At 41.0% G+C, this 27,242-nt stretch overlaps 2 protein-coding genes across 2 annotated transcripts in view; both read right to left on the bottom strand.

Moving 5' to 3' along the window:
- xpo7 (exportin 7) overlaps positions 1-13,889 on the bottom strand; it is a 226,857-nt gene extending 212,968 nt beyond the window's left edge. The window contains exon 1 of the mRNA XM_050053743.1: positions 13,572-13,889. Within this exon, the coding sequence (XP_049909700.1) occupies positions 13,572-13,601 (30 nt within the window). The 5' untranslated portion in view covers positions 13,602-13,889. The remainder of the gene's footprint in view (positions 1-13,571) is intronic.
- A 189-nt stretch (positions 13,890-14,078) lies between these two features.
- Positions 14,079-26,309, bottom strand: pla2g3 (phospholipase A2 group III). Its single transcript, XM_050053842.1, has 7 exons — positions 25,670-26,309; positions 24,524-24,656; positions 24,289-24,423; positions 23,062-23,381; positions 22,843-22,972; positions 20,884-20,994; positions 14,079-18,107 (listed from the first exon to the last, which is right to left on the bottom strand). The coding sequence occupies exons 1-7, from the start codon at positions 26,217-26,219 to the stop codon at positions 17,852-17,854; spliced, it is 1,635 nt and encodes a 544-aa protein (XP_049909799.1). The 5' UTR covers positions 26,220-26,309; the 3' UTR covers positions 14,079-17,851.
- Between the last annotated feature and the right edge of the window lie 933 nt (positions 26,310-27,242).

Raw genomic sequence — 27,242 nt, 5'->3', positions numbered from 1 at the left:
CTCTCTCACTCTGCTCTCTCTCACGCAGGCGCAGAACGTACGTGCTACTTGGCCGTCGGATGTAGTCCGTGTAGTGTGTTCAAATGCAACTGACACAGGGCGACGTGAGGCGACGTAGACGACGCAACAGTTGGCTTTCATCGCCGCTAGTTCTTTGATGTCAGTTTGGTGTGTCCACACCTTTAGTCCGACTTTGAGAGATTCAATTTAGTACGATTTCAGTCAGACAAACATGTTTACATGGATTTAAAAGTCTGGGTTTATTCAGACTAACACAAAAAATAGTTTTTCTCTAATGTCATGTAAACGTTCTGACTGTCTACGGATAAGTACCTCATACAACCCTATAAAAAAAATCTGAAGTATCCCTTTAAGGTCAGTGCCAGTAAGCTGTTTACAAACACAAAACAGGATCATAACCAGGACACTAGTTCTCATGTCAGTGCTCTCCCTGTTAGATCCTTTAAACTTTCATGTATCTAATAACTATCTGCTTCAACAATCCTGTATCAATCAGCTACACTAATTATTCCAGAGAGTGACAGACAGACTGACCGAATCAGAGAAGGCTTTTTGCCCACTGAGTTGTGGAACTTTAGACAGACAGAGAGGAAATGTGCTTTTGGCTGCTGTTACATAAGTCCTAAAAAACCCAGTACGACACCGAAACTGCAGCAGCCTCATTTGCATGACATGATACTGTACTTTCTGGCAAATGGGACACCAAACTGCTGCGTGCACTTTTTCTTCTCTGCTCGGTGGTGACGGCTCGAATTCCTCAGAGAGACGGAGAGGGAGAGAGAGAAGAAGAAGGAGAGTCAGACGGAGACTCAGACAGTCAGATGAGGCTTCTGTTCTTCTCATTCAAACTTTGTGCAAAATGTGCTCACTGAGGTTTGTTCTCTGTAGCTTTAACATGGAGACGCTGCCTCCCTCCCTGATCTGGTGTTTCCAAATTTGTCCTTTCACCAGAGCTTACACCAAGGCCTTCATTATCTCTCTCTATTCCCCTCTCTCCTTCTCTCACACACACTTAAAATATGCAGACTGGAGGATTCCTAAAACCTGCAAATGCATCACCCCAGCGGCTGCGAGCAGGAGGCGAGGAGACGCATGAAGCTCAGCATGATTCACTTTAACTGCAAGAAAACTTTGGGATGTTCACACCGTCTCACACGTGTGACATGAGAACTAATGCAGGCAGAGGACGACACACAGTCAAGTATCCACTCTGTGCACGGGTACACCACTTTAAACTGACGCTGCACAGCTGAAGCTAAACATCAACAAGAGTTGGGTGAAACCTTTCTCATCTTTTAAACTTCATGCACCTCCTCAGAGAAAAACAGCATTTACATAAAGATGTTTCAATATGTAATGAGTGATAAACCTGCTGCACACTGAAACAGAGTCGCTGAAATGCGACAGACATCTAAAAACAACCAAACTGACAGTTCACCCTTAGTTACTGTTGCTACGCTGTCGAGCTTTCCAATCAAGCACATGTACACAGACCTGCCCGCAGACATGGCTTGGACCCTGCAACGGTCCAGTGTGATATTTTTTGTTTGTTTGTTTGTTTGTTTTGTTTGACCGCAACGGTTGCGAACAACAACGAAAAAATGACTCGCACTTTTCAGGAGGGAGGATTTGATCATGAAACCAAAGCAACAATAAATACAGTGTTTATTTTTGGTGTTTCAAACATTTTTGCTCAAAATACAATTTGGTTATTTTTGCTTATATTTAGGATGAACAAGATTGTTGCTGGCCTCCATGCCCTGAAGGTTTAAGCTCAGAAACCACATGGTTATGTTTAGGAAAAGATCATGTTTTGAATAAAGATACCTCATTTTGGGGGCAAAATCTCTGTGTCTCTGTATAAAAACAAAAAACAGCCACTTTTTCATGGCATTATATCGGCTGGAAACAAAGCAATGTCTCAATAAAAAATGACCACTTTCTGTGGCATAACCCCAGCAGAAAATGCAGCAATGTCACAGTATAAAACAACCGCTTTTTGTGGCACAGTTCCCGAAGGAATGTAGCGATGTCTTAGTAAAAAACAACCGCTTTTCAAAGCACTATTGCGGCAGGAAATGCAGCGACTTCTCGGTAAAAAACAGACGGTTTTCGTGCCAGTATCCCTGCAGGAAATATAGCCATTTTTTGTTAAAAACAACAGCTTTTCATGGCACTATTTCAACAGGAAGTGCAGCAATGACTCAGTAAGAAACAACCACTTTTTGTGGCACAATTCCAACAACAAACGCAGTGACGTCTTTGTAAAACACAACTGCTTTTCGAGGTACTATCCCTGCAGGAAATGTAGTGATTTCATGTTAAAAACAAATGCTTTTTGTAGCACTATCTTCACAGGAAACGCAGCAATGTCTCAGTATAAAACAATCACTTTTTGTGGTACGATTCCCGCAAGGAATGCAGTGATGTCTTGGTAAAAAAACAACCACTTTTCATGGCCCTGTCCTGGCTGAAAATGCAGCCATATCTCAGTATAAAATAAGTCACTATCCGGCCAGGAAACAGAGATTTTTCCATAGAAAACAGACGGTTTTCGTGCCAATATCCCAGCAGGAAGTGAAGCGCTATCTTGACAGGAAACACAGCAATGTCAGTGAAAAACAAGCGCTTTTTGTGGCACTGTCCCTGCTGGTAATACGGGGATATCTCAGAAAAATAACTGCTTTTTATGGCACTATAAGAGCAGGAAATGCAGCTATATCTTGTTGTCACTGTCCCAGCAGGAAACGCAACAATTTCTCAGTAAAAAAAACAATTGCTTTTCATGGCACTGTCCCAGCAGGAAATGCACTGATGTCTGCAAAACACAGCCTCTTTTTGCAGCACCATCGTCAGTGTAAAAACGATGGGTTGCTTAAAAAAATGCCCACGTTTGTTGGTTAAACAGCCGCTGGAAACACAGTAACGACTCGCTAAAAAACAGCTGGTTTTGTGGTCTGCAGCTTGGTAGGTGTCTCTCCATCCTCCATCCCCTCCACCTCCTGATGACAGAGTGTGCTCATACACTGAGTCACTTTACATTCGTTTCTATGATATGTGTGAGACGCACAAATGTAACACATTCGTGGTTTGAAGAAATGCACAACACCAACATTTTCTCTTGTGGAGACTGGGTTGCTTTTTACGTCCCTATGGGCGGCCCTGCATGTTTAGTCTACACTGATAATCATGGCTGATTTACGTGCTCGAGATTTGTGGTAATTGTTGATGAAAACAACTGTCACTTCTGTTGGCTGAATTGACGACTTTACCAGCTGCAGTGAGCGAGCTAATTAACAGCTGGTTACTGTTCAGTCCTGCACAACATGAAGGAATTCATCCATAAATTTGAGAGCAGGAGAAATCACTTTCAACACACAGCAGAGCTGTTGTCGATCTTTATTTACAGGTTTTCTGGAGCATCAAGCATCTGGCATCAAGCGTCTCCAGTTTGGCTCATCAACTCTTGATATTAAAGAGGAATTTCTTGAGTTCTGCTTTGCTCTGAGGCCTGAGCAACTCCTACACTCACTGTTTAGTTTGTGGTGTGTTTAATTAAGAGTGCCACTGACAGATGGTGATATGATTAATCTGGAAACAATCAAGCTGCCGAATGTAAGAAGCAAGATTTAAGTCTTTACTGTACAAAGTCTTCTGAGCTTTGGGTGACAGTGAAATGATGAAAACCTCACACTTAAATTAAGAGTGCAGGATTTTAGAAACACTGAGGTCAAAACCATCAAAGTCCCCTGTTCCCCCAAACACAAGGACACTCTTTCAGATATCTTAATCAGTGACAGAGTTGGACAGTGTAAAAAAATGCTGTTTCCAAACTGTCTTCGTGCTGCCAGGAGTAAAATTCTCATGTGGAGAAACACTGACTCCCTGCAATAAAATCCCAAATTCACAGAAATATAATATGAAGCACATGACCTCAGCGTCCTCAGCGGCAGCTTCAGCCCTGAGGAGCACTGCGACACAGAAATGCTCAACTCACTGAGCACATTTCCACAACTCACAGCCCTCTGACAGTGCCCATTTCTCAGCTGTTCTCTCCGGGACGCCATCACGTTACATGAATGTGTCATGTTGTTATAAAATATGACAGATGTGATATAACGCAGAGCTTGTTTAACATGTTACCAGGGCGTTGTTTGCTGAAATAAACAAAGACGTCCACACATCATGTGTGTGGAGCTAAGGCGTAAATCTCTAAGCCTCTTACTGTTGAACTAGAATACAGTTAATAGAGCGCGAGAAGAGAAACGACTGAGACGAGTCCAGTGTGGACATTTGCAATCAGACAGTTTACATTACTAAGTAGGTTGTATACACTGCTGTGTTACAGTGTTCTTTAAACAGACGTCTGACCGCGCTGCAGCCTGTCTGCGGTGTCCTGTGGGAGCACCTGTGCACAAACTGTTCAGATGGTGTGTTTGTACGTGCAGAGGGTGTGTTTGTGTACGAGTGTGTGAGCAAGAGTTAAAGTGAAGTTTAAATGAAAGTGAAGTTTTATCCTTTGTGTGTTTGACTGATTTATCAGTGGTCTATATTTGGATGACTCACTTCAAGCTGCTTTAATTTATTTATTTTTGGGCCACCTGGGGGCAGCACAAACAAGCTGTAAACACAACACTTACATATACAGTCGCTTACTTAGGACCCGATCTCACAGAAAGTGTTTTCTAGGTTGCAAAACGTGAAGGCAATGAATGCTACGAGTAAAAAACATGCTTGCTGCACCTTTTTATTGTTGCCAGGCAACCACGCCATCACCTCATCACCGTAACCTTCCCGTGCACTCAATCTACTTTTTATTTATTGTATGTATCCTGCAGTAATCAGTGTGTAGCTGCTGCCATGCTGAGGCAGAGGGTACTGTCTGTAGCTCTGGTTGAGGGTGAGAGGCTGTCAGCAGATAAACAGAGATCTGTGTGGGTACATGAGACCCTAAAAAAGAGGCTGGATCATGGGGAGTACCACCAGTTGGTCCAGGAGCTTCTCCTCCATCATGGACGTTTACAGGCAGATTTTAGGATGACTCAGGGGCAGTTTGACAACCTGCTGTCTATCATCAGGCCGTATAGCTCTGGGTATCCAGCAACTGCTACCACCAGTTTCTCCTCCATTGTTTACCAACTGTAAACTTGTTGTCGTGACCACCACAGAAGGCCCGCCTCTCAAATCATCCCATTGGATGATGGGAAGTTTTCAGAGCGCTCCAACAAAAACACAGGCCCCTAAAGCAGAGAAATGTGAGGCTCATAGCAAGACAGCGAGCAAAAAGCTTCATTCTCATTAAAATTTTTTTACAAAAAGCCGCCTCCAGCTGCTAAAACGTTTTTTGTGTTATCAGGGCCTTATATCAGTATGCGTCTTCAGAACACGGCTGCACAAAATATTGTTTTCTTCTCCTCCTTGTCATTCCCAGGTCGTCAAATACCAAAGCTTTGTCACGCCCCTCAGCGTGTGATATCAACACAGAGGGCACCCTTAGCATCTTTATAAGACGGACCAGGCTTTCAGCTAACTCCAATGCAAACCCATCTGTGCAATACTGGAATAAAGAGCAAGAAAGTCTGCATAGCGTGGGAGGGAGTGGAGGTGAATGTGTCAAACAAAACGCACGACTTTTACCTGCAAGACCACAGTTTGTTCTTAATGAAACCAAAAGTCACCGTTGTTTTGACATAACCTTCTGCAATTTTCGTACAGTCGTCGTACACTGACGTTACTCATGTGGCGTTATTATGACTAGTGAACCCAAAACATGATCTCTTTTCTAAACCTAATCAGGTAGTTTTGTTACCTGAACCTAGCTGTGACCGTTTCACAACATGTGGTCAGGCTCATTTATACCTCATACATTCAAGTGCCCTTTATGATGGCAGATACAGCCGAAAGATGGCACTAGAGGGCGGAGTCAAAAGTTTCACATGTAGCAAAAGAAGAGCAACATTAGCATCCATTTTGGTCTCATTTTCTCACTCTTTTAGCTCCGTTTTTGGTCCCCACCGACTGCTGAGGAAAACCTCTGTCTCTTTAGCTGCTAAATGCTCCACTTTGTTCACCAGCTGGTCTCTAAATGTGTCTCTCTGCTGTTTGTTGCTGCACAGGTAGCACAGAGAGGGTTTAGGGAGCTGGAAACAGCTGCCTGCTGCCAAAACGACGCTGATTAGAGCAGTGAGAGTGAAAAAGAAACATCAAAATCGGCCATAAAACAAAACAATGAGCTGAAACAAACAATAAAGCTTCGCAGAGCTGAAGGGAGCTGCAGAGCGGGGTGGTAACGCACTGTGGCTGCAACACCTTTAACAGCAGTCATTTCATCCATTGTTAATATAAAAATGTTCATTTTAAATGCTTTAAAAAACTAAGAAGCTTTTTAACTCTCCCTTAAAGAACTTTAGAACATCGCCAGAAAACTTTTACAACATTTATGCACCCATACATTAACGCATGTTGTGCTGAAACAATTAGTCAGTTACTAGAATTTTGGTCAATTTTAATAATCGGTTATTTGTTGAAGTCATTTAATCGAAAATGTCAAATATCTGCTGCTTTGTGTGTTTTGTATCATTTTAAATTGAATATACTGAGTTTGAAGTCTCAGCTGTTGCTCACACAAAACATGACATCTGAAGACAGACGTCACCTTGTGCTCTATTTTGTTTATATTTTACAGGTAAATCATACTTATTTAACTCAAAAAAAGTAACAGATGGATGCATTATTTGCAGCCCTATGTACACATGCTAAAATTCACCAAACCTTTTTTCTTTTTATCTTAATTTATCCAGGATGGTCTCTCCAGATTTTGAAGGTCAGTGATGGACAAAATGGCTTCAAACTGTGTGTTAAACAAGTGAACATTCAAACAAGAAACAAGACTAAGTGAAGGAAGGGAAAACATAAGTGTTAAACACTTCAGGAAACTAAAACTGTAAATTAAAACTGCTGCAAACTCTTCATCTGAGTCCTGAAAGTGTCCCTGCAGTGATTTTAATTGTGAATATATAAAGTATCTTGTGTGCGGCCTGCTTCATCAGGACGTGATGTGCCTGCGTCACCTGTCTGTGCTGTTATGTTCCTGTAGCAGCTAATTAAAAGTGCTGCCACTTTTCTGTTTGGAGCAGTCACACACACACACACACACACACACACGCAGTTGACAAGTTGACAGTAGCACTAAGTCACTCAGCAGGACATTTCCAGTCACAGTTTGTTATTATAAGTGCAGCGCTGACGTCTGCAGTGATGGAGGAAGCACTTGGACGTTTAACTTAATGGTCCAGTGTGTTGGATTAAAGGGGATATACTGGCAGTGATGGAGGCATGTTTTCCTTAGTGTACAATCACCTGAAAATAAGAGCTTTTGTATTTTCGTTAACTTGAATGAGACGTTTGAATCTACACAGAAACTGCCATGTTTCTACAGTAGCCCAGAACGGACAAACCAAACACTGGCTCTAGATAGGGACATTCACATCAGCCACCATAGTTAGCAACTCCTCCAGAACAAAATCTAAAAATATTAATTACCTGGTCCATTTGTTTTGGAAAGGAAGAGACCTCTGTGGATAATTCAGCTCTTTAACGTCTCACCTTAAGTATGACACTTAAGGCGTAATTTCTCCTCAGCTGAGGGACTTACACAGTTACACAGAATCCCTTAAAAGGTTTCCTTTGTTAAGGAAAATCTAATTTACTACATTAAAAGAGATTTTACAGCTGTAAAAGTTTCCATGGAGATTGTTTGTTTGCTTGGACTCACGCTTGTGACGCCTGTTATCATCTCACAAAGTTGTCTTATAGGTAGATTGTGGAAAAAATGGCAGAAGAAGGAAACAAGACTCTGATTGTAGTGATCAGAGGAGGAAAAGATTAAAGTTCTTCATAGAAAGAACAAACTACAAAGTAAATTTGATCCCCAAATACCAGACAACAGAAAATGACTGTAGGAAGAAGCAACGAAAATTAATTCAGTCAAAACTAAACTGTAAAACCAAAAGTGTATCCATCAGGTTCTCCTGGTCGCAGAACACTCATCTTAAGGTGTGTTAGTTTTTGTCATTTATCACCATAAATTCAGTCATGTTGCAGTTAAGATAGAGTCAAAGCTACCTTAAGTTTTTTTTTATTGCTGAGGTCTTTTGTGCAACAGTCTAGGGATTCCTTATGTATGACACCAAGACAAGGAGAAAGCCATAAATATTTAAGGAAACCTTAAGGATAAGACTTAAGGGTGTTTTGTGCAACCGACTTTATTATGAGGAAACCTTAACTCATCCTTTAAGGAAAATCTTATGTTGTGTGCAACTGGCCCCTGGATCTTAAGGTATCAGAGAAAAGCGATGACCACACCCAGGTGACCACCAACACCGTTAGACAGTAGCCATGTTTCCATCAGCCTGTTTAGATGCGCATCTAGAAGTATCGTATTGGTCAGCCTGTTTAGATGCGCATCTAGAAGTATCGTATTGGAATGTTATGATGGAAACGCCAAAATTCGAATTAAAATCCCCTGATTCACACAAACTAAAATACACTCGCTTTAGCTGGGTTTTGGTTGATTCAAAAAAATGTTGATTCGCAAAACAGGGGATGGAAACAGTTATGTTCGAATGAAGTCTGCTGTAGCGCACCTCTCTCCATGATGATATCCACACTCCGGGTCGGGAAGGCGGTAATGCATTTACAAGCTGGTTGCCAACCGCCAGAAAACGTAGAAGAAGAAGAATGCGAGACTTGTTTTGTTTCTGGTTCTGTGGAAAACTCACGCGAGTTCGTAGTTTTATTATTTTAAGTCCGTACATTTAATGGAAACACACAGGATTCGTATTTCTTTTAATGCACATTTCCCAATGATTCAAATCACTTTTGGATGGAAACATAGCTACTGATATTTGGTTGAATTCAGGTTGTGAGGTCAGGTGACCAAATTTCAATGTCAGGACAACATCTAACACTATCCTCAATCTAGATAGATCAAAATAGATGGTGGTGATATTTCATTGGTTTTAAGTTGTGTTGCAAAGTAACCAAAATCCAGTGTCATCCAGATGTCTCATGCCAACGTCATCTTGACGTAGAATAACTGAATTAAGTCAAAGACAACAGAGCCCAGCGTCTACAAAATGTCATAATGTTAATGTCCACACAACGTTGTTAGATATTTCAATATATCAACACAGTTTTCATTCGATCCAAAATTTAACATCTGTCCAACGTAAAAGTCCAACATCTCTCTGACGTCATCTTGATGTACGGTGCCAGCTGAAGCACATTACTGTCTCCTATATGCCAAACAGTGTTAGAGAAACACTGATTTGTAACGTTAAACTGCTTTATTCAGTCTTTACTGGGTTTAATCAGCTGGTCTCTGTGGATAATTCAGCTTCCCCTAAAAACCTCCTGAACAAAGAACACTGAAGGAATTCTAACCAGGAGAAGTTTCAGCTGGTTGTAATCTGCAGTCCTCACCACTAGATGCCACTATATCCCCCTAAATCTGACACACTGGACCTTTAAGTAAAAATGCGCGACCATTTTGACCAGGGCGATGTAGGGACGCCGTTAGCCGATAGCGGCGTCTGTAATAACTCACTAAATGGCCCGTGAAAAAAATAGTTTTACCAGCAGATGTCTTAGTTACAACATGATTGAGCTAACTGGAGTAGTTTCATGTCGTATCCGACAACGGGAGGCTTTTAACAGATGACGTCCTGATGTTAGCTTTGCTGCTGCTGTTAGCTGTCCCTGTCAGCTGCAGCCACTGATGCTTTCTAGACATCGTGATTTCCCAAAACTGAATAAATACCACACATAGCAACACATGTTGTTGTAGAGCAGAGGTAGAGGGAGGAGTGGCTCATGACACACTTTGCTTTGCTCTACAGGCAGTGCACAACAGCGAACCTAGCGGTGAAACGATTTCGCTTATTGCTCCTTTAAGTTATCCAATAAATGTGATGGAGCAAAAGGTAAAATGTTTGCCTCTGAATTATGGTGGCGTAAAATATTAGGTAGAACAAAATTAAAATACTTTAGTGAAGTACAAATACCTCAAAATTATACCCACAGTACTTGAGTAAATGTACAGTAAGTGTCTGAACAGGAGTTTGCCGACTCACACACAATGAGGACAAACAAAAACACAGGAACACAACAGCAATGTCCTGTACTAGTCCTTCCAAAGATTACACACACACGCACACACACACACACACACTTCCCCTGTCTCCTGTCTCACTGCTCCCGGCCTCTTTTTCAGCCCAGGTCAAAAAGAGAACATTCCTGAAGAACAACAGAGACACAGACAGAAACCTGAAGGAGAGGAAACTGTGTCCCTGAACGCAGCACTTTGATCTGTGAATATAAGTCACACTGTGGGGGTGGCAGTGAAGGCAACACGCTGTTATTGGTTATAATCGTACCTGAAAGCAGCTGAAAAGATGGCGAGATTTAGATCACTTATGTACATATATTTGTATGACGTGGGCTGACTTGAGACCAGTGGTGGAAAGTAACTAAGTACATTTACTCAAGTACTGAGGTACTTTGCTTGAGTATTTCTATTATCTGCTACTTTGTACTTCTACTGCACCACATTTATTTGACAGCTTTAGTGAGTTTGCAGGTTTAAACTATTGATACGAAACATATTCAACAAACAAAATATAAAGTATTAGTATGGTTTGAGACTCTATTGATCCTTTGGTGACGTTCACAAGCTAGCTGAGAGGATTTTAAAGTATAAGTCCCATCTTTACCTGCTGTAACATTGAAGTATATTGATTAAAGTAATTTCATCTAATAATATAACATACATTATTCTAAAATGGGAGTACGTTTACTTTTCGTACTTACAGTAGACTATATTTACATGCTAATACTTTTGTACTTTTACTTCTATTAGATTTTGAATGCAGAGCTTTTACTTCTAAGAGTGTTTCTACACTGTGGTAATACTAGTTTGACTTAAGTAAAAGATCTGAGTACTTCTTCCACCACGATTACGAGAAAACTTAACAGAGTCTTTATCATAAAACATGTCACAGCTGAACAATCCCAGGGGCATGCAGCTCTTTAGCTTCTCACCAGTCACAAAAAAGCGATGAAATGGTAAGGATGCGGTTATTCTTTTAAGGTTTTAATTATTTATACATTGTCTGATTGTAATCCTATACACAGAAAAAAAACAAAACATTTAATATACTGAAACGCGTCATACGTTAACGGTCTGGCACCTTTTCCTCTAAATTTTGCAGAACCTCAATAGTCTTTAGTCTCCCTCGCTAGGTGAGCTACGGATTAAAAACGTTGAAACGTCCGGGAGGAAAACAAAGAATTTAACAGTGCGTGGACAAATTTGTTTGCTTCGCCACCAACGCTGCAAAGTTAAAGTATCAATAATCATAAAAAGCCCACTGCAGAGTCGCCACCTAGTGGTGAAACATATTAATGAAAGCTCATTTAGACCTGTTAATAATGGCTGTGTTACCATCATTATACAGATTTTTTTTACAGCTCTTTTGATAGTAAAAGTTGCCGACCCCTGCACTGGACTGATGTTAGTGTAAAGCTGAACATATAAGTTGATTTAACATTAGTCCATCAACAGGAAGTTAATTGAATGTTTGATAATTAATTGATTGTTCAGGCCTTTTTTAAGGCTTCATTCTCTGGATCGAGCCTCTCAAATATGATTATTTGATGCTTTTCTTTGTCAGGAAACTGAACATTCTGGTGTTTTGGACTGCTCATAAAGCAGCGGTGGAAAGTAACTAAGTACCGTAACTAAAGCACTGTATTTAAATACAATTTTGAGGTACTTTTACTTTACTTGAGTATTTCAATTTTATGCTACCTTATAGTTCTTCTTCACTACTTATCAAAGGTAAATACTGTACTTTTCACCCCACTACATTTATTTGATTGTATTAGGTACTTTACAGATTCAGTTTCTAAATACTAAACATAACCAATAAATAAAGTACGATGTATTATTATGGATAAAGATAAGACTTTATTGATCCTTTGGTGATGTTAACGAGCTACCTGACAGTACTGTAGAAAATAACATCCATCTGCATCAAACATCAATGATTCTCATGCAATAATATAACGCACATTATTCTGAAACGAGTCGGTCTGCATTGTGAGTACTTTTTCTTTTCGTACTTACAACATTTTATGCTAATAGTTTTGTACTTTTAGGACAATAAGTTTTTAAAGGCATGCAGGACTTTTAGTTGTTACTACACTGTGGTACTTCTACTTATACTTACGGTTGAGGGTATGAGATTTTCACGGTACGATAACTGTCTCAGAAAATATCGCAGTTTCATTGTATTACAGAATTTAGATTATCATCGGTCAGAATAACCATTAAAGGAATGAAAACTTGAGGGTTATTGTTGGTTGAACAAACGTTTTATTACTTTAACTGAAACTTGAAACTATTTTGTTAATAGAAGTTTGAGTATAAAGTCTCCCCTTAGAAAATAACTACCGTAAAGCTGAGATTCAACGTCCAGGTGCATTTTTACATACATATATATATATATATATATTTTTTTTATATACATATACATATACATATATATATATATATATATATATATATATATTTATATACATAAAAATGCACCTGGATATATCGTAGATAAGCACATGTACACTGTGTGATAACCATCAACTTTTATATCACGGTATACTTTGAAACCGGTATATCGCTGCAACCCTACTTATTAGATCTGAGTACCCTTTCCTGCACTGATTAAGACCAAAGTCAACATGGTGCTCATCATTACGTTATGTTATGGCTTTGCAATTGTCTCACTGGTGTTAGATTAAAGCTAAAAACGTAAGTTGATTGATCAATTAGTCGATCAATGTGTAGTTAATTGAATATTTTTAGTACTGATTGATGATTTTAGTCCTTTTTTAAGGCTTTAATCTCTAAATTAGGCCTCTGGCGTGATTATTTGTTGCCTTTTTTAGTCATATAAGACAGTAAACTGAGCATTTGGTGTTCTAGACGTGGTGGAAAGTAACTGAGTACAGTTACTCAAGTACTCAAGTACAATTTTGCAGTACTTTCAACTACCTCCAATCATATTCTCCTTTGTGCTTCTTCTCTACAACATGTCAGAGGAAAATATTGACCTTTCTCCAGTGATATGATGTGATATAACTCTGTGAAAGGGACTGTTCTCCCTGTAATACTTTAAGTAGCCTACATTCTGCTGTTAATACTGTTACTTAAGCACCTCAGAGATCTGAGCACTGCCTTCACCTCTGACATCAGGGTATCAATCACCTAATCAATCAATTCATCTAAAAACTAATGGCTAGTTTGCTTTTGGTGGGTTTTCTGTGTGTGGATTCCTGCCAGAGGCTTTCAGAGTAAATCCTGCAGGATGCCAGTCCATGATGGGATGTGATCTGCCTGTTGGTCTGTAAACTTTCTGCCACCCACCGCCAGCCTCAGCGGATCAGTCAAACCACTAAATAAAACATGCACCACTGGTTTCCAGTCGCTTTACCTTTTCTTTCCTGGTTTTTTGTTTTTCCATCCTGCTCTCGGGCTAAATCCGGCAGCGACAAACTTTCATCCCAGTGAGGCAGGACAGGAAAACACAGCATGCAGAACAAGCCGACCCCACGGTGTTCCCGTAGTTTCTCCTCAGTCTGCAGCGATCTTACTTCACTTCAGCTTTGTGCGGGGAGACTTTAGAGCTATGTCGCGATCCTCCAAAGTTTTTCCTGAAGAAAGTTAATCCACGGTGAGTGCGCCATGTTCCCACAGCCCAGCTTCTCCCCATAGCGCAGTCTGTCCGGTGAGAGGCGGGGATCCGGTCGGCTCCATGGCTGCAGCCTTCAGCAAGGTTTCAATTACTCCTCATGACATCAGAGAGGAGTTGAGTTACCTGACAGATATTCATTACAGCAGGCCTCTCATAGTATGTTGGTGTTGTTGACAGTGATGGTGATGCTTTTGTTGTTATTGTGAAATAAATAAAAACACATTTCATCTTTTTTTTTTTTTTTTTTCTTTTTACTTTTTACTTGGTCAAACAAACAACAACAAAACAATAAATAATTAAACTCATGTAACATTTGTAATTGAAATGGCAGGAAGCAGATAGTGTTTAAAACTTGAATATTTAAAATACATAGTTCAACATTTTGGGAGATAATGGAAAAAAATGATAGTGTACCACTTTGGTATTTGTCTGAAATATGAAGCGATAGTCAGGTTAGCTTAGCTTAGCATAAATACTGAAAACAGGGAAACAGCTAGCCTGGCTCTGCTGTAATTAGCCTACAGCAGTTGTATCGTAGTTTTATCCTTTTTGTTTTGGACGTGATTTTTACCACTGGTCAGAACCAGGCTAGCTTTTTACACCCATTTACAGTCTTTATGTTAAGCTAACCATTTCGTGACTGCAGCTTCATATTCACTACAAACTTAAGTGCTGTCAGTCTTTTCATCTATCTCTCAGCAAAAAAGCAGATAATATATTTCCCAAAAATGTCTCACTTACTTTCTTAGGTGGAAGCTACACTCAGGAGACATTAGCTTAGCTTAAAGACTGTAAACAATGGGAAACAACTAGCCTAGTTATGTCTTAATTAGCCTACAGCAATTGAACTGTAGTTTCATCCTTCTTGTTTTGTACAGATTAAACAAACATGGGCTTTGGAGGTGATTTTTACCACTGGTCAGAGCCAGGCTTGCTGTTTACATCCATTTACAGTCTTTATGCTAAGCTAAGCTAAGCTAAGCTAAACATCTCTTGACTGTAGCTTCATATACTACAAACATAAGCATTGTATCTTCATCTAACCCTAAGCAAAAAAGCAGACAAAATTTCCCCAAAATGTCTGCCTTACTGTTTTGGTGGAAGCTACACTCAGGAGACATTAGCTTAGCTTAGCTTGAAGGCTGTAAACAGGGGGAAACCCAAAACAGCTAGCCTAGCTTTGTCTTAATTAGCCTACAGCAATTGTACTGTAGTTTCATCCTTCTTGTTTTGTACAGATTAAACAAATATGAGCTTTGGAGGTGATTTTTACCACTGGTAAGAGCCAGGCTAGCAGTTTACCCCCATTTCCAGTCTTTATGCTAAGCTAAGCTAATCATCTCTTGACTGTAGCTTGATATTCACTACAAAGATAAGTGCTTGTACTTTTTGTACTTTTCTCATCTAACTCTAAGCAAAAAAGCAGACAATATATTTCCCAAAAACGTCTGCCTTACTTTCTTAGGTGGAAACTACACTCAGGAGACATTAGCTTAGCTTAGCTTAGCTTATCTTAAAGGCTGTAAACAGGGGGAAACAGCTAGCCTAGCTCTGTCCAAAGGTAATAAAACCCATCACCAGAAACATTTCACTTTTCAATTATATCTTGTGGTGTAAAAACAACAATTTGTGGGGTTATTGCCTAGACAAAAACAAATAAAAAAATACATTTAGTCTTTGTATAAGCTAGTTTTTTTTTCTCCTCCTTTCACTTTTTATGCTATGCTAGGCTAACCAGCTAATTTTTATATTTGACATATAGACATTAGACATAATCCAAAACGAAGAGTAAAAACAACTGGGTGGATTCATATTACCTATACAGATGTCAGACATAATTCATACAAAAACCAGGGGGTAAAAACAACATTTTTCTGTTTTACAAGCTGGACTGGCAGTGGTTTGCTCATTTACAGTCTTTATGCTAAGCTAGGCTAACCTGATAGTTTAACATTTATCGTACAGACATCAGACATAATCTGTACATAAAAACAGGGTAAAAACAACAAATTTGCTGTTTTACAAGCCAGGATTGATGTTTGGCCCCGTCTTTATGCTAAGCTAGGCTAACTGGATGGATTCATATTTACTGTACAGACATCAACATAATCCGTACATAAAAACAGAGTAAAAACAACAATTTGCTGTTTTCAAGCTGGGCTGGTGGTTTGATTTTTTACAGTCTTTATGCTAAGATAGGCTAACCGGCTAGCTTTACATTTACCGTACAGATATCAGACATAATCCTGATCATCTCACTCTCAGCAAGAAACCAAAATCCCAAAATGTCAAACTATTCCTTTAAATGTAATCAGTCATTCCTTTTCACATCATAAACCAAATATTTCACATTATATACAGATATTTACATTTATTTATTTTAACTCAGCTGAGCTAATACCATAATTCATAACTATCTACAACTGATACAACACAAATATTTACATCCACACTGATTACTGAAACCTCAATAACAGTGACTCGTAGGGTTTAATCAGAGCGGAGACTACTGATGCAGAGGTGCATTAAAACGCAGGTAAATTACCTCCTGTCAGTCATTATCTCAGAGAAAAGTGCCACCAATATCAAACTCAATAGACCCTTGTCAAGGCAGACATTTTGAAATTTAAGGGACTAAATTTGTTACAGATTATCGTAAGTGGAACATGATTGTCTGGATTAAATATCATGACAATCAATCCAATTGTAAATATTTCAGTCTGGACAGACAGGCCAACGACCATCAGTAGAGCCATGCTAATGTGGAAGCACAGGTGTAACTAATTACTTTAACAATGCCTGTCATACCTGTGCTGTTGCTTCTATGACTCGTCAAAACATCTGCTGTGAAAAGGGTTTGTTATACTTCAGGAAAAGTTTCCTTTTGTCTTTATCCCAAAAATATGGATAATAATTTGGTCAAAACTGAGTTCCACTACATTTCTGATGTAGACAATATGAATAGAGCGTCCCAGGAATGAGTCCTCAGGAATCCCTGGGGAACTCTATAAACCAGAAGTGGGACCAAGTCGTTGTTTTGCAAGTCACAATTAACTCTCAAGTTTTTGTTCACAAGTCCCAAATCAAGACAGACAAGCCCGGAGTCAAGTCCTAAGTCATAAACTTTGAGTTATGCACGCCTTACCAAACGTCATACTATTTCAATTACGGAGTTATAATACAAAACGATTGTTTTATAAAAGTTGTAGTTAGTTGGAAGTCGTTGCATCTCCATCAGTAACTTTTAACCCGCATGCTTTGCAAACTGCAATTTGTTTTCTGTTGACCACCGACTAGTTTTTGGACGTGAATGAAATTATCTTTGGTATAATGTTTTCCCACAGGCCTTCAGTTATGTAACGAAAGTTCTTCACAGTTCTCTCCTGCAACTTGACTGGATAATGTCGGACCGAATAGTGTTCATGTTATTTAATTAATTCCAGAAATGAACATGCTTTTTTATCTTTGGGGCTTAGGAGAGGGTATCATGTATTTGTAAGTCAAAAGGCTCAAGTGCAAGTGAGGTCATGAGTCATTGGTGTTAAATTCCAAGTCAAGTTGCAAGTCCTTTTTTGTGAATTTAAGTCTAAAGTCATCAAATTTGTGACTCAAGTCTGACTCATGTCCAAGTCATGTGACTCGAGCCCCCATCTCTGGGATACACAGTACTACAGTTTTTAATGGGGACCCAAAGTGGTCACTATTACATCAGAAAATACATGCAGATAAAGACATGTTTCAAGATGTTTTAAAACTCAGCTCATTATTATGACTCTTTTCACTGAGTTTATTGCAGGTGTTTTTTATGATAACCCAGCAGTTTCTGTTTATTTAATTTATAATCTTAAGTTTGTTTTTGGGTTTTCTATTTGAACATATTGTCCTTTGTGAGATGTTGTGAGATAAAAACAGATTTTGAAGGAGGGAAAATCTGACATAGAAAGTGCTGGAACAAAAAGAAAATGACCTGAAATAGTCTCTGTAATATTGACCACTTTGAGCCTCCATAGTATTCACACTCAGACGAGCGCTCTTCCTCTTACAGCTGGCCGATCCCGCTTGTGTGTCCTGCTCTTGTTCTGGCTGAGTTTGGGCCGGACCATCCTGAGACACAGTTTGTGGAGTCTGACAGCTCTGTCTTTCCTCTTGGCTCTCCTGTTGTTTGGCCTCCTGACCTTCAGTTTGACAGCCTGTAGATGGCGCTGCTCCTCCATGTCAGCTCTGCTGCTCTGCTCCAGCTGAGGAAGATCTGCTCTCACCAGAGCTGCTGTACAGCTGATGGACAAAGATAAACGGTACTTTATAGAGGACGCTGTCATGAACTCAAGGACTGTATTCAAGTACAATCTGAGGTACTTGTGTTTGAGTAGGTCCATTTTATGCGACTTTATTCTTCTGCTTACATTTCAGAGGCAAATACTGTACTTTTTACTCCACTACATTTATTTGTCTGCTGTAGTTACTTTACAATTTTACATAAAAAAATATGAGTAAAAAAAAAAACTTTGTCAGCAGTTCCACCAAGGATACACTTTCTATTTTATCTTCTTCTTTGCTCTCCCATTAATCACCATTAATTTGATGGTTCCCAGTTTGACCATGACTGCAGTGGTTTAAAGTAACACAGTAACATGTAAAGTATTTGTACTCCAGTAGCTCCATGTTAGCCTACTTTATATCTCTTCTGCACAACAATTCTGAAGAAAATATCATACTTTTTACTCCAATACATTTATTTGACAGCAATAGTTACTAGTTACTTTTCAGTTCCAGATTTTACATTTAAAAAACTATGATAAGCTTTTAGATTAAATCTGTGGTTCTGAAACTTTTTGGCTGATCGCGAAAAAAATAGTGTCTGGTTGTGTCTCCAGAAACTTGTCAAGTACTTTACTTGAGTATTTCCACTGTATTTTACTTAAACTCTATTGTATTTTTTATTCTACTACATTTTAGATTTTTACATATTTTGTTGAATATATTTTTATAGATTAAAGCAGTGGTTCAGATCTGTCTTATGCCCTCTTCTGGAAAAAAAACAGTGTTTAGTTCCCTGTTGGCATTTTACGTTTCTGCAAACCACGAATACATTACATTTGCATGTTTTATATGTATATCAGAGTTTCTAAAGAGATGTAGTGTACGAGCTGACTTTGTCATCAGGAGGTGGAGGGGATTGTGGATGCTGTGATACTTAGACAAGATGTCTGCCAAGCTGTGGACAACTGTTTAAATCCAACATCAACAAAACTTGTTTTAATCAAGAGTCATTGCTGTGTTTCAAGGCTTTTAAGGCACCAAACAAAGGTGTTTTGAAGTGACCCCCGGTGTTTTTCCAGCAGCTTTCTGAGTACCAAACAAAGGTGTTTTGTCGTGACCTGTCACTATTTTTCTAGCAGTTTTTTAGACACCAAACAAAAGTATTTTTGTCACTGTTTTTCCAGCAGATTCTTGGGCACTAGACAAAAGTGTTTTGTAGTAATCAGTCACCGTTTTTCAAGCTGCTTCTTGGGCACCAAACAAAGGTGTTTCGTAGTGACTGGTCACTGTTTTTCCAGTGGCTTCTTGGGCACTAGACAAAGCTGTTTTGTAGTGACCGGTCGCTGTTTTTCCAGCGGCTTCTTGGGCACTAAACAAAAGTGTTTTGTAGTGACCGGTCACTGTTTTTCCACTGGCTTCTTGGGCACCAAACAAAGGTGTTTTGTAGTGACCGGTCGCTGTTTTTCCAGCGGCTTCTTGGGCACCAAACAAAGGTGTTTTGTAGTGACCAATCGCCATTTTTCCAGCTGCTTCTTGGGCACCAAACAAAGGTGTTTTGTAGTGACCAATCGCCATTTTTCCAGCTGCTTCTTGGGCACTAAACAAAGGTGTTTTGTAGTGACCAATCACCATTTTTCCAGCTGCTTCTTGGGCACTAAACAAAGGTGTTTTGTAGTGACCGGTCACTGTTTTTCCAGCGGCTTCTTGGGCACTAAACAAAGGTGTTTTGTAGTGACCGGTCGCTGTTTTTCCAGCTGCTTCTTGGGCACTGAACAAAGGTGTTTTGTAGTGACCGGTCGCTGTTTTTCCAGCGGCTTCTTGGGCACTAAACAAAAGTTGTGTTGTGGCGATCTGGCGCTGTTTTTCTAGCGGCATTTTAAGCATGGAGCACAGGTGTTTTGGCGTGACCTGTCACCGTTTTTCCAGTTGAGACAGGGGCAAAAAGCATTCAGTTTTTCCTGAGACGTTTTTCAGCAGGTATCGTGCCCCAAAAACCAGGTATTTTAAGCAAAAACATAATCTTTTCCTAACCATTACCAAGTGTTTTTTGTTCCCAAACCTAAGTATGTTCACCTCTAAACTTCTCAAACAGTGATATTTCAATAACAGTTTGAGGCCCAAAAAGATAAACAATGTTCCAACACATTCTCATTTGAACTTATTAAATACTGCAGCTTTGTCATTGCACCTCAAAATATGACGCACTAGGTAGCCCCCTGCATCAGTTTTGGACGTCAAGGGAAGGCGTGTCAGTTTACGGTTGTTATATGAATTGTGTCTTTTCAAAAAAAAAAAAAACAGTTTTTATAAGACATGTACAGTTTCTGCTTGTTACATGCATATAGGCTTTTTCAAAGTAAACTTAGAACATGGGTAAAACACTTGTCACTGACATGACACAGGGCCCTGACCATTAGGTTGGGAGCCACTGGACTAAACGGGCTAACCGTAGTTCAAACCAGCTCCACCTGGAGCAGCTACAACAGTAACATGCTGCTCTGACATTGATGCATCAGTAATAATGATCTAATGATGTCACTGTAGCTTTGCTTTTGACACTTTAAGTTTGTTTTGCTGATAACACTTCTGTACTTTCACTTACCATAGGTGAGATTTTAAACGGAGGACTTTTACTTGTATGAGATAATTTTATGTATATTTTATGTATTGGTGTTTTTACTGAAGTAAAGGATCCAAGCATATTATATCACACAGAAATTTGCTAAACAGGTCGATGTGTCAGTGTTTTCTAAAGCCATGTGACCATCCATGTCTGTGTTTGTATACTTACATATTTCCCACTGTGCAGTCCTGTGGCAGGAAACACGACTGAGACACATATCCCAGCAGGAAAGCCTGTACTTCGGTCAGTTGTCTCTGCTCAGCCAAAGTCTGGAATAACCTGGAAAGGCAGACAAACACGTCAGAGACCAGCAGACAAGCTACAAAAACAACAGCAGATGAACAGACCACCAAAGCAAAAAGAAACCCAGACAGAGACCATGTGTGCAAACACGAGATTATGATAATGTCCAAGGCCATAAATCATTTCGGTGCAGATTCAGAGGATCGCCACATCTTATGTAACCGTGGTACTCTGAATGTATGTGTGCACTGATGGTGGCCTAGTTTGTTTGTGTTATGAAACATCACACTATGTCTGGCCTGTCTCACAGAAAAAAAGGTGAGTGCACCACTATCACTGTGTCTCTATATACTCTGTGGATGGGGCACGGTAATCAGTTTGTTTAATCTAGACATGGTGTGACCCCTCTAAATGTCATTTAATGTCATCTTTATCTGGTGCTCCTGCAAATAGGGACTCGAAATGCTAATAAAAAAAGCTAAATTCCAAGTATGAGAGGTTCTGACCATCCTCTACTTAAAGGTCCAGTGTGTCAGATTTAGGGGGACACATTGGCATAAATATAATCACAGAGATCACCATGTTGCACCACTATGTTTCTACAGCAGCCCAAAACACACAGACCAAACACTGGCTCTAGATAGGGCCATGCACGTTTTTGCATCAGCCACCGTAGTTAGCAGCCCCTCCACGATGAGAGCACCGGAAAACACTGATTTTTCTAACGTAACTTTGATTTTAGATTGACAGGCGGATTGGGGCGGCGTCGGCAGTGATGCAGGCGCTTAACCGGTCCGTTGTGGTGAAAAGGGAGCTTAGCCAGAAAGCGAAGCTCTCGATTTACCGGTCGATCTACGTTCCAACCCTCACCTATGGTCACGAGCTCTGGGTAGTGACCGAAAGAACGAGATTGCGAGTACAAGCGGCCGAAATGAGTTTCCTCCGCAGGGTGGCTGGGCTCAGCCTTAGAGATAGGGTGAGGAGCTTGGACATCCGGGAGGGACTCAGAGTAGAGCCGCTGCTCCTCCACATCGAGAGGAGCCAGTTGAGGTGGTTCGGGCATCTGATAAGGATGCCTTCCGGATGCCTCCCTTGGGAGGTGTTGTGGGCATGTCCAACCGGGAGGAGACCTCGGGGCCGCCCCAGGACACGCTGGAGGGGAGGAGACCTCGGGGCCGCCCCAGGACACGCTGGAGGGACTACATCACCTGGCTGGCCTGGGAACGCCTCAGGGTTCCCTCGGAAGAGCTGACGGAAGTGGCTGGGGAGAGGACTGTCTGGGCTTCTCTGCTGAGGCTGCTGCCCCCGCAACCCGGACCTGGATAAGCGGAGGACGACGAGTACGAGACGAATACAAGTACGAACTTTGATTTATTCAGTGTTTCTACTGGTTTAAATCAGCTGGTCTGTTTGTTTTGGAGAGGAAGAGACATCTGCGGATAATTCAGCTTCTGGTAAAAACCTCCTGAACGTCTGGATCACAGGTTGTAAAAATGGAAAAAGTGCTGATTTGTGACGTGAAACTGCTTTATTCAGCGTTTTTACTGGTTAGAATTGATGGATCTGTTTGTTTTGGAGAGGAAGAGACCTCTGAGGATGATTTGGCTCCTGGTTAAACCTCCTAAGCAATGAACACTTAAGGAATTTGAACCAGGAGAAGTTTCACCTGGTTGCAATTTGCAATCCCCACCAGTAGATGTCACTAAATCCCCCTAAATCTTACACTTTTCCTAGAAGTAAAAATACTAACACAATTCTGTGAAAATACAAGCAAAAGTATGTATCAGCTAAAATGTACTTAAAGTATAAATATTCATTGTGCAATAACATGTCCTTCTCACTGTTTTGCTGAATATTACTGCTGCATTAAGTCTGTGCATTCACCTGGTGGTACAGTTGCAGTGGTACAGCGTCTTGGCCTCTGGGTTGTGGAGGCCGTATCTCTTCTGCTGGGGAAGGATCTTGTTTCTGCACTCATCCAGATCTTTGTAGATGGCACATGACAGCTGCTTCTCTGTGGAGAGGAAACATCAGTGTGTAATAACGTCCAGCTCTGTTACTGTGGTGGAGAAATATAAACTGATATGGTCGAACGATGAATACCTATGACACCCTGCTCAGTTTGTTTTTCGGTTTGTAACGTGTTCTCCAGGTCGGCTGTGCTCTCAGGTGCTGATCCTGTGGAGTTGGTCACGTTGGTGACGGAGGGGATGGTGATGGAGGTAGATGGGGAACTGGTTAAAGGAGTGGGGACTGTGGATGCTGCGGCAGTGATGGAGTCTGACTTGCTGCTCTCCAGTAGCTCTGTGGGTGTGGTGGTGTTTGTGATGGAGCTGTTCATGCTGACCTCTGTTGGACTGGGAGACTCGTACAGCGTGGGCGGATGGACATCAGCGTAGAGCGCCATTTTAGTCTCTTTACACCTGTAAGTCACAGCAGAGGGGGTAGATGAGCAAACTTCCTGTTTTTTGTTTGTTTGTTTGTTGTGTTTTGTTGTGTTTTGTTTTTCTGTGTGTACCTTTGTTTCATTGTGTTTCACAGATATTTGGGGCATTTTTGTTCTTCAGTCATCTTGTGACCCTCTCAGATTTATCTTGGGACACCTTGTCAGGACCAAGGATGTATTAAGAGAGCTGGAAACAGTGTTGGAGGCGGGGCCCTGTTCATTCCTATTAAATTTGCTCAGTGGCACATGAAGCCAAAAAAGATACATTTCCATTGTATGAAATTACCCAGATCTTCCGCATTGTGGGGCCCATAGACCAAGAGCAGCAGAGACTTATGGAGGCTGAGCACGGCCGGGTGGCTAACTTCAGTCAGCCCAGCAGCCTGCTTTTGGTTTAGCACTCTGCTAACTTGATTAAGATAATGTAATCATAGGCTCTTCTGGACTTTTAAAATGTTATCAGACTGACTGGATCAAACCTTGATAGTGAAACGAGTCATTTTGCAGGTGTTGCGATACTCAAAAAAAGAATCCATTGATTTACAGACATCTTTTGTCAGTATCAGTCTATGGAGAAATGGCATCACGTGATGGACTAGGTCGTTGTAATTCCACTTTTGGCCACTATGTAAAATTGCCTTTGGAGCCCGGCACTGTTCCTGGGGGCTTGTTCAAGACCCACAAACTGGGAACCGGTCAGTGTTGCCAACTCTTTTCCAAAGAAAGTAGCTATCACTAGCTTCTAAAGTTGCAAAAAGTTGCCGGATGATGTGATACACTCACTTCATTAGCACAGACACAAATGTTATTATTTGTTTATTTGTACTCCAAACACAAACCTGAACACACCACAGTGTTACGAAAAAGATCCTAACTTGACTTACATGCCAAACCAGTTCCTCTGTGTACACTGGAGTCTGTGGGAGAACTCAAAGCAGTGCATCTTCAGCAGGTTGAAGAAGGTGTATCCCACTACGTCAGCTATGCTGTCGTTGGCCTCCATCAGACAGTTACGAAACCTGCAACACGAATCATTTCAGTTAACAAAGCAGCAAAGAAAACATGATGAACCAGCTGATGTAGACTGGATGCTATTTAGTGAAAGTTCTAACTCCCTACTTGTTGTCACAGTCACAGTGAGACATGGTGAAGATGTTGCTGTTGAAGACGCCAAACTCGGAGTGAAAGGACAGGATGGTGTGTTTGCACTGGTCGTGTTCACGGCAGCAGCCGTCAGTGTCTGTAAAAACTCCTGCAAGAGATCAGAGGGACAGAGTGGGGAAAGATTACAAGATTATTATTATTACTTAAAAAAAAAAATAAAAAAAAAAGAGATCAAAATTTAATTCCAGAAAAAAAACCTCAAAATGGTGGCTTTAAGTGACATTAATTAACACTGATGTGCCTGGCTCTTGAGTTGCATTATGGGAGATGTAGGATCCAGTGTTTTGAGACTAAAATTCCAGACATCTCGACTTTTGCTACTTTGATTTTTTTATTTTTTATACTCTTTATTTGTCAAAGTTATTGTCCCTTACAGCAGCTGGGCTACCTCTCATAGAAACTAAAGAAAACAGGCAGTGTCAATCTTTACGATAGCTACTGTACGTCCCTCCCACCCCACGATCCCGACATCTCAATAACAAAAACAAGCAAAACAAAGAAACAAAATAATAATAAAACAGATATGACAGTAATTCATAGGATTATCGAAATAAACAATAAATTAAGAATGAAAATAAAATTGATTTTGATTTTTTGTCTCTTGCTAGTCCCCCAGACATTTTGAAAGTGCGATCCTAAATATCTGCATGCTCCTTTTTACTTTAAAAAGCTTTTAAAGGTCTCATGTTCCCTCTGCCGTCCTGAGAGATTCCCTTTTGTGACTGTTTGCTCATACCGTGTAAACACATGACATAAACTTCATGGCCTCTGAACATTAGGAAGCTTTAACGCAACCATAATCTAATGCAGTGATACTCAACTTTAGGCCTGTGGGCTAAATCTGGCCCGTGATAGGATGATGGTTGGCCCCCAAACATTTTCTAATTCCCAGTGAAAATAAATTTATTCACACTGGATTTGTTTTTCTTAATTCAAATGTAAACCAGGCGCCAGATTGTAACCCCCCCCCCCCCAGGGGTCCAAGCTAAGCCCTGAATGTCCTCAAATCCTAGAAACACCCCTGCAGGCTGCTGACTGGCCCCTGGCTTCCTGTCATGTTGCCACTGGGCAAAAAGCAAAGCAAGTATAGATCCAGCCTACCCAAATCTTCATATGAAGGTGCCTTGTTGCCAGAGCCGCACCAGAGAGTCCCTGGCACAATGAACCCACGCTTCACGCGCTGATGGCTCCTGACCTCTGACCTCTCAGCGTGACCTTGCTGATCCTCAGTCTCGGTGTGACCACCGACGCTCCTCACCGCCCTCTTCCCTGCGCGCTCCCGGGGCTCCTCGACCCCTGGAGAGGCCACAGAGACGCACCGATCCTCTGCCTCCAACATGGAGTCCACATCGAGATATTCATCTGGATGATCGGAGAACTTGTGTGTTTGCTCGCGGCACAGAGAGAAATAGTTCTGGGTCACTGCTGCGTCGTCGCTCCAGGCGCAGCTGAGCAGTGCGCGCTCCCCGGACCATGCGCTGTGGTAGAGCCGCAGGGATGGAGAGGACTGCCGGGGGTCGCTCCAGAGGAAACTGTAGTGTATTTCTTTGTTAGGCAGAGCTTTAGTCCAGGTGCAGAGGATCGAGGCTTGTGTCCAGCTCAGGAGTGATGATGTTAAAATGACAGTGAGAAGAGGAGCGATGTGCGTCATGGTGGCGCGTCGGAGGGAAGTGGCTGAATGAGAGAAGCTTTAGAGGCTGTTGGAGCTTAAATCTAAATTGTTCCTCCACTCACTGACAGAGTGACACGCGCCAGGTCGGTTTTAAATGAGAAAGGGGGAGGAGGAGGCACGCGGGGTTTTTCCCGTGGAGCTACAAAAAAAAAAAAGTCAACATCCAGATCAGGATCATGTGACCTGTCAGTTCAGTCAGACATCACTCCCCCTCCTCCTCTGTGTGTGTCTGTGTGTGTGAGCGCTCACATCACTGAATGTGACCATGAGATATTGACTAACATATACACACACACACACACACACGTGCTGATGCCCTTAAATAGGTTATCAATCTGCAAATGTGACTGATATATTGATAAGTGACAGACGCGTCCTGAGTACACACAGTAAATACACACTTCAATGAAATGTGGCACAGTAATCAATTTGTACTTGACTGATTACTGTGATGAGAGACTTCCTTGCCCCACTGCTTTTGTTGTCAGTAGTTCATTCTCTTAATAAGGATGAAGACATATTACAGTTCACTGTAGACCCCAGTTCGCTCACTCAACTTTTTTTTAGAAACAGCTTGTACTCAAAACTTTTAGTTTAGTACAACACAGTCACATAAAAGTTTTGATTTCACCAGACACAAAATAAATGTGTCACATGACATCTGACAGGAAATTTATGTCAGTTTAACATAACTTTTTTTTTTATTGTTTGAGGCTTTCATTCTGGGTCGTAGTAGTTTGCCCATCCAGTCTACATGTGTTTTGTGGACTTGGAGAGGGCTTATGACCGCATCCTTCGGGGGGTCTTGAGGGGGCTACTGCGGGATTACGGGGTATCAGGGTCAATGCTACGAACCATCCGGTCCCTGTATGACCAAATTGAGAGCTGCCTCCACATACTCAACGTAAAGTCAAACACTTTCTCGGTGGGTGTTGCCCTCCGCCAGGGTTGTCCCTTTTCACTGATCCTGTTTGTGTTATTCATGGACAGGATCTTGAGGTG

Source organism: Epinephelus moara, chromosome 9 (assembly GCF_006386435.1).
Source record: "Epinephelus moara isolate mb chromosome 9, YSFRI_EMoa_1.0, whole genome shotgun sequence".
NCBI classification, from domain to species: Eukaryota; Metazoa; Chordata; class Actinopteri; order Perciformes; family Serranidae; genus Epinephelus; species Epinephelus moara.
The sequence above is the reverse complement of the archived record's forward strand: the minus strand, read 5'-3'. Positions and strand labels throughout refer to the sequence as shown.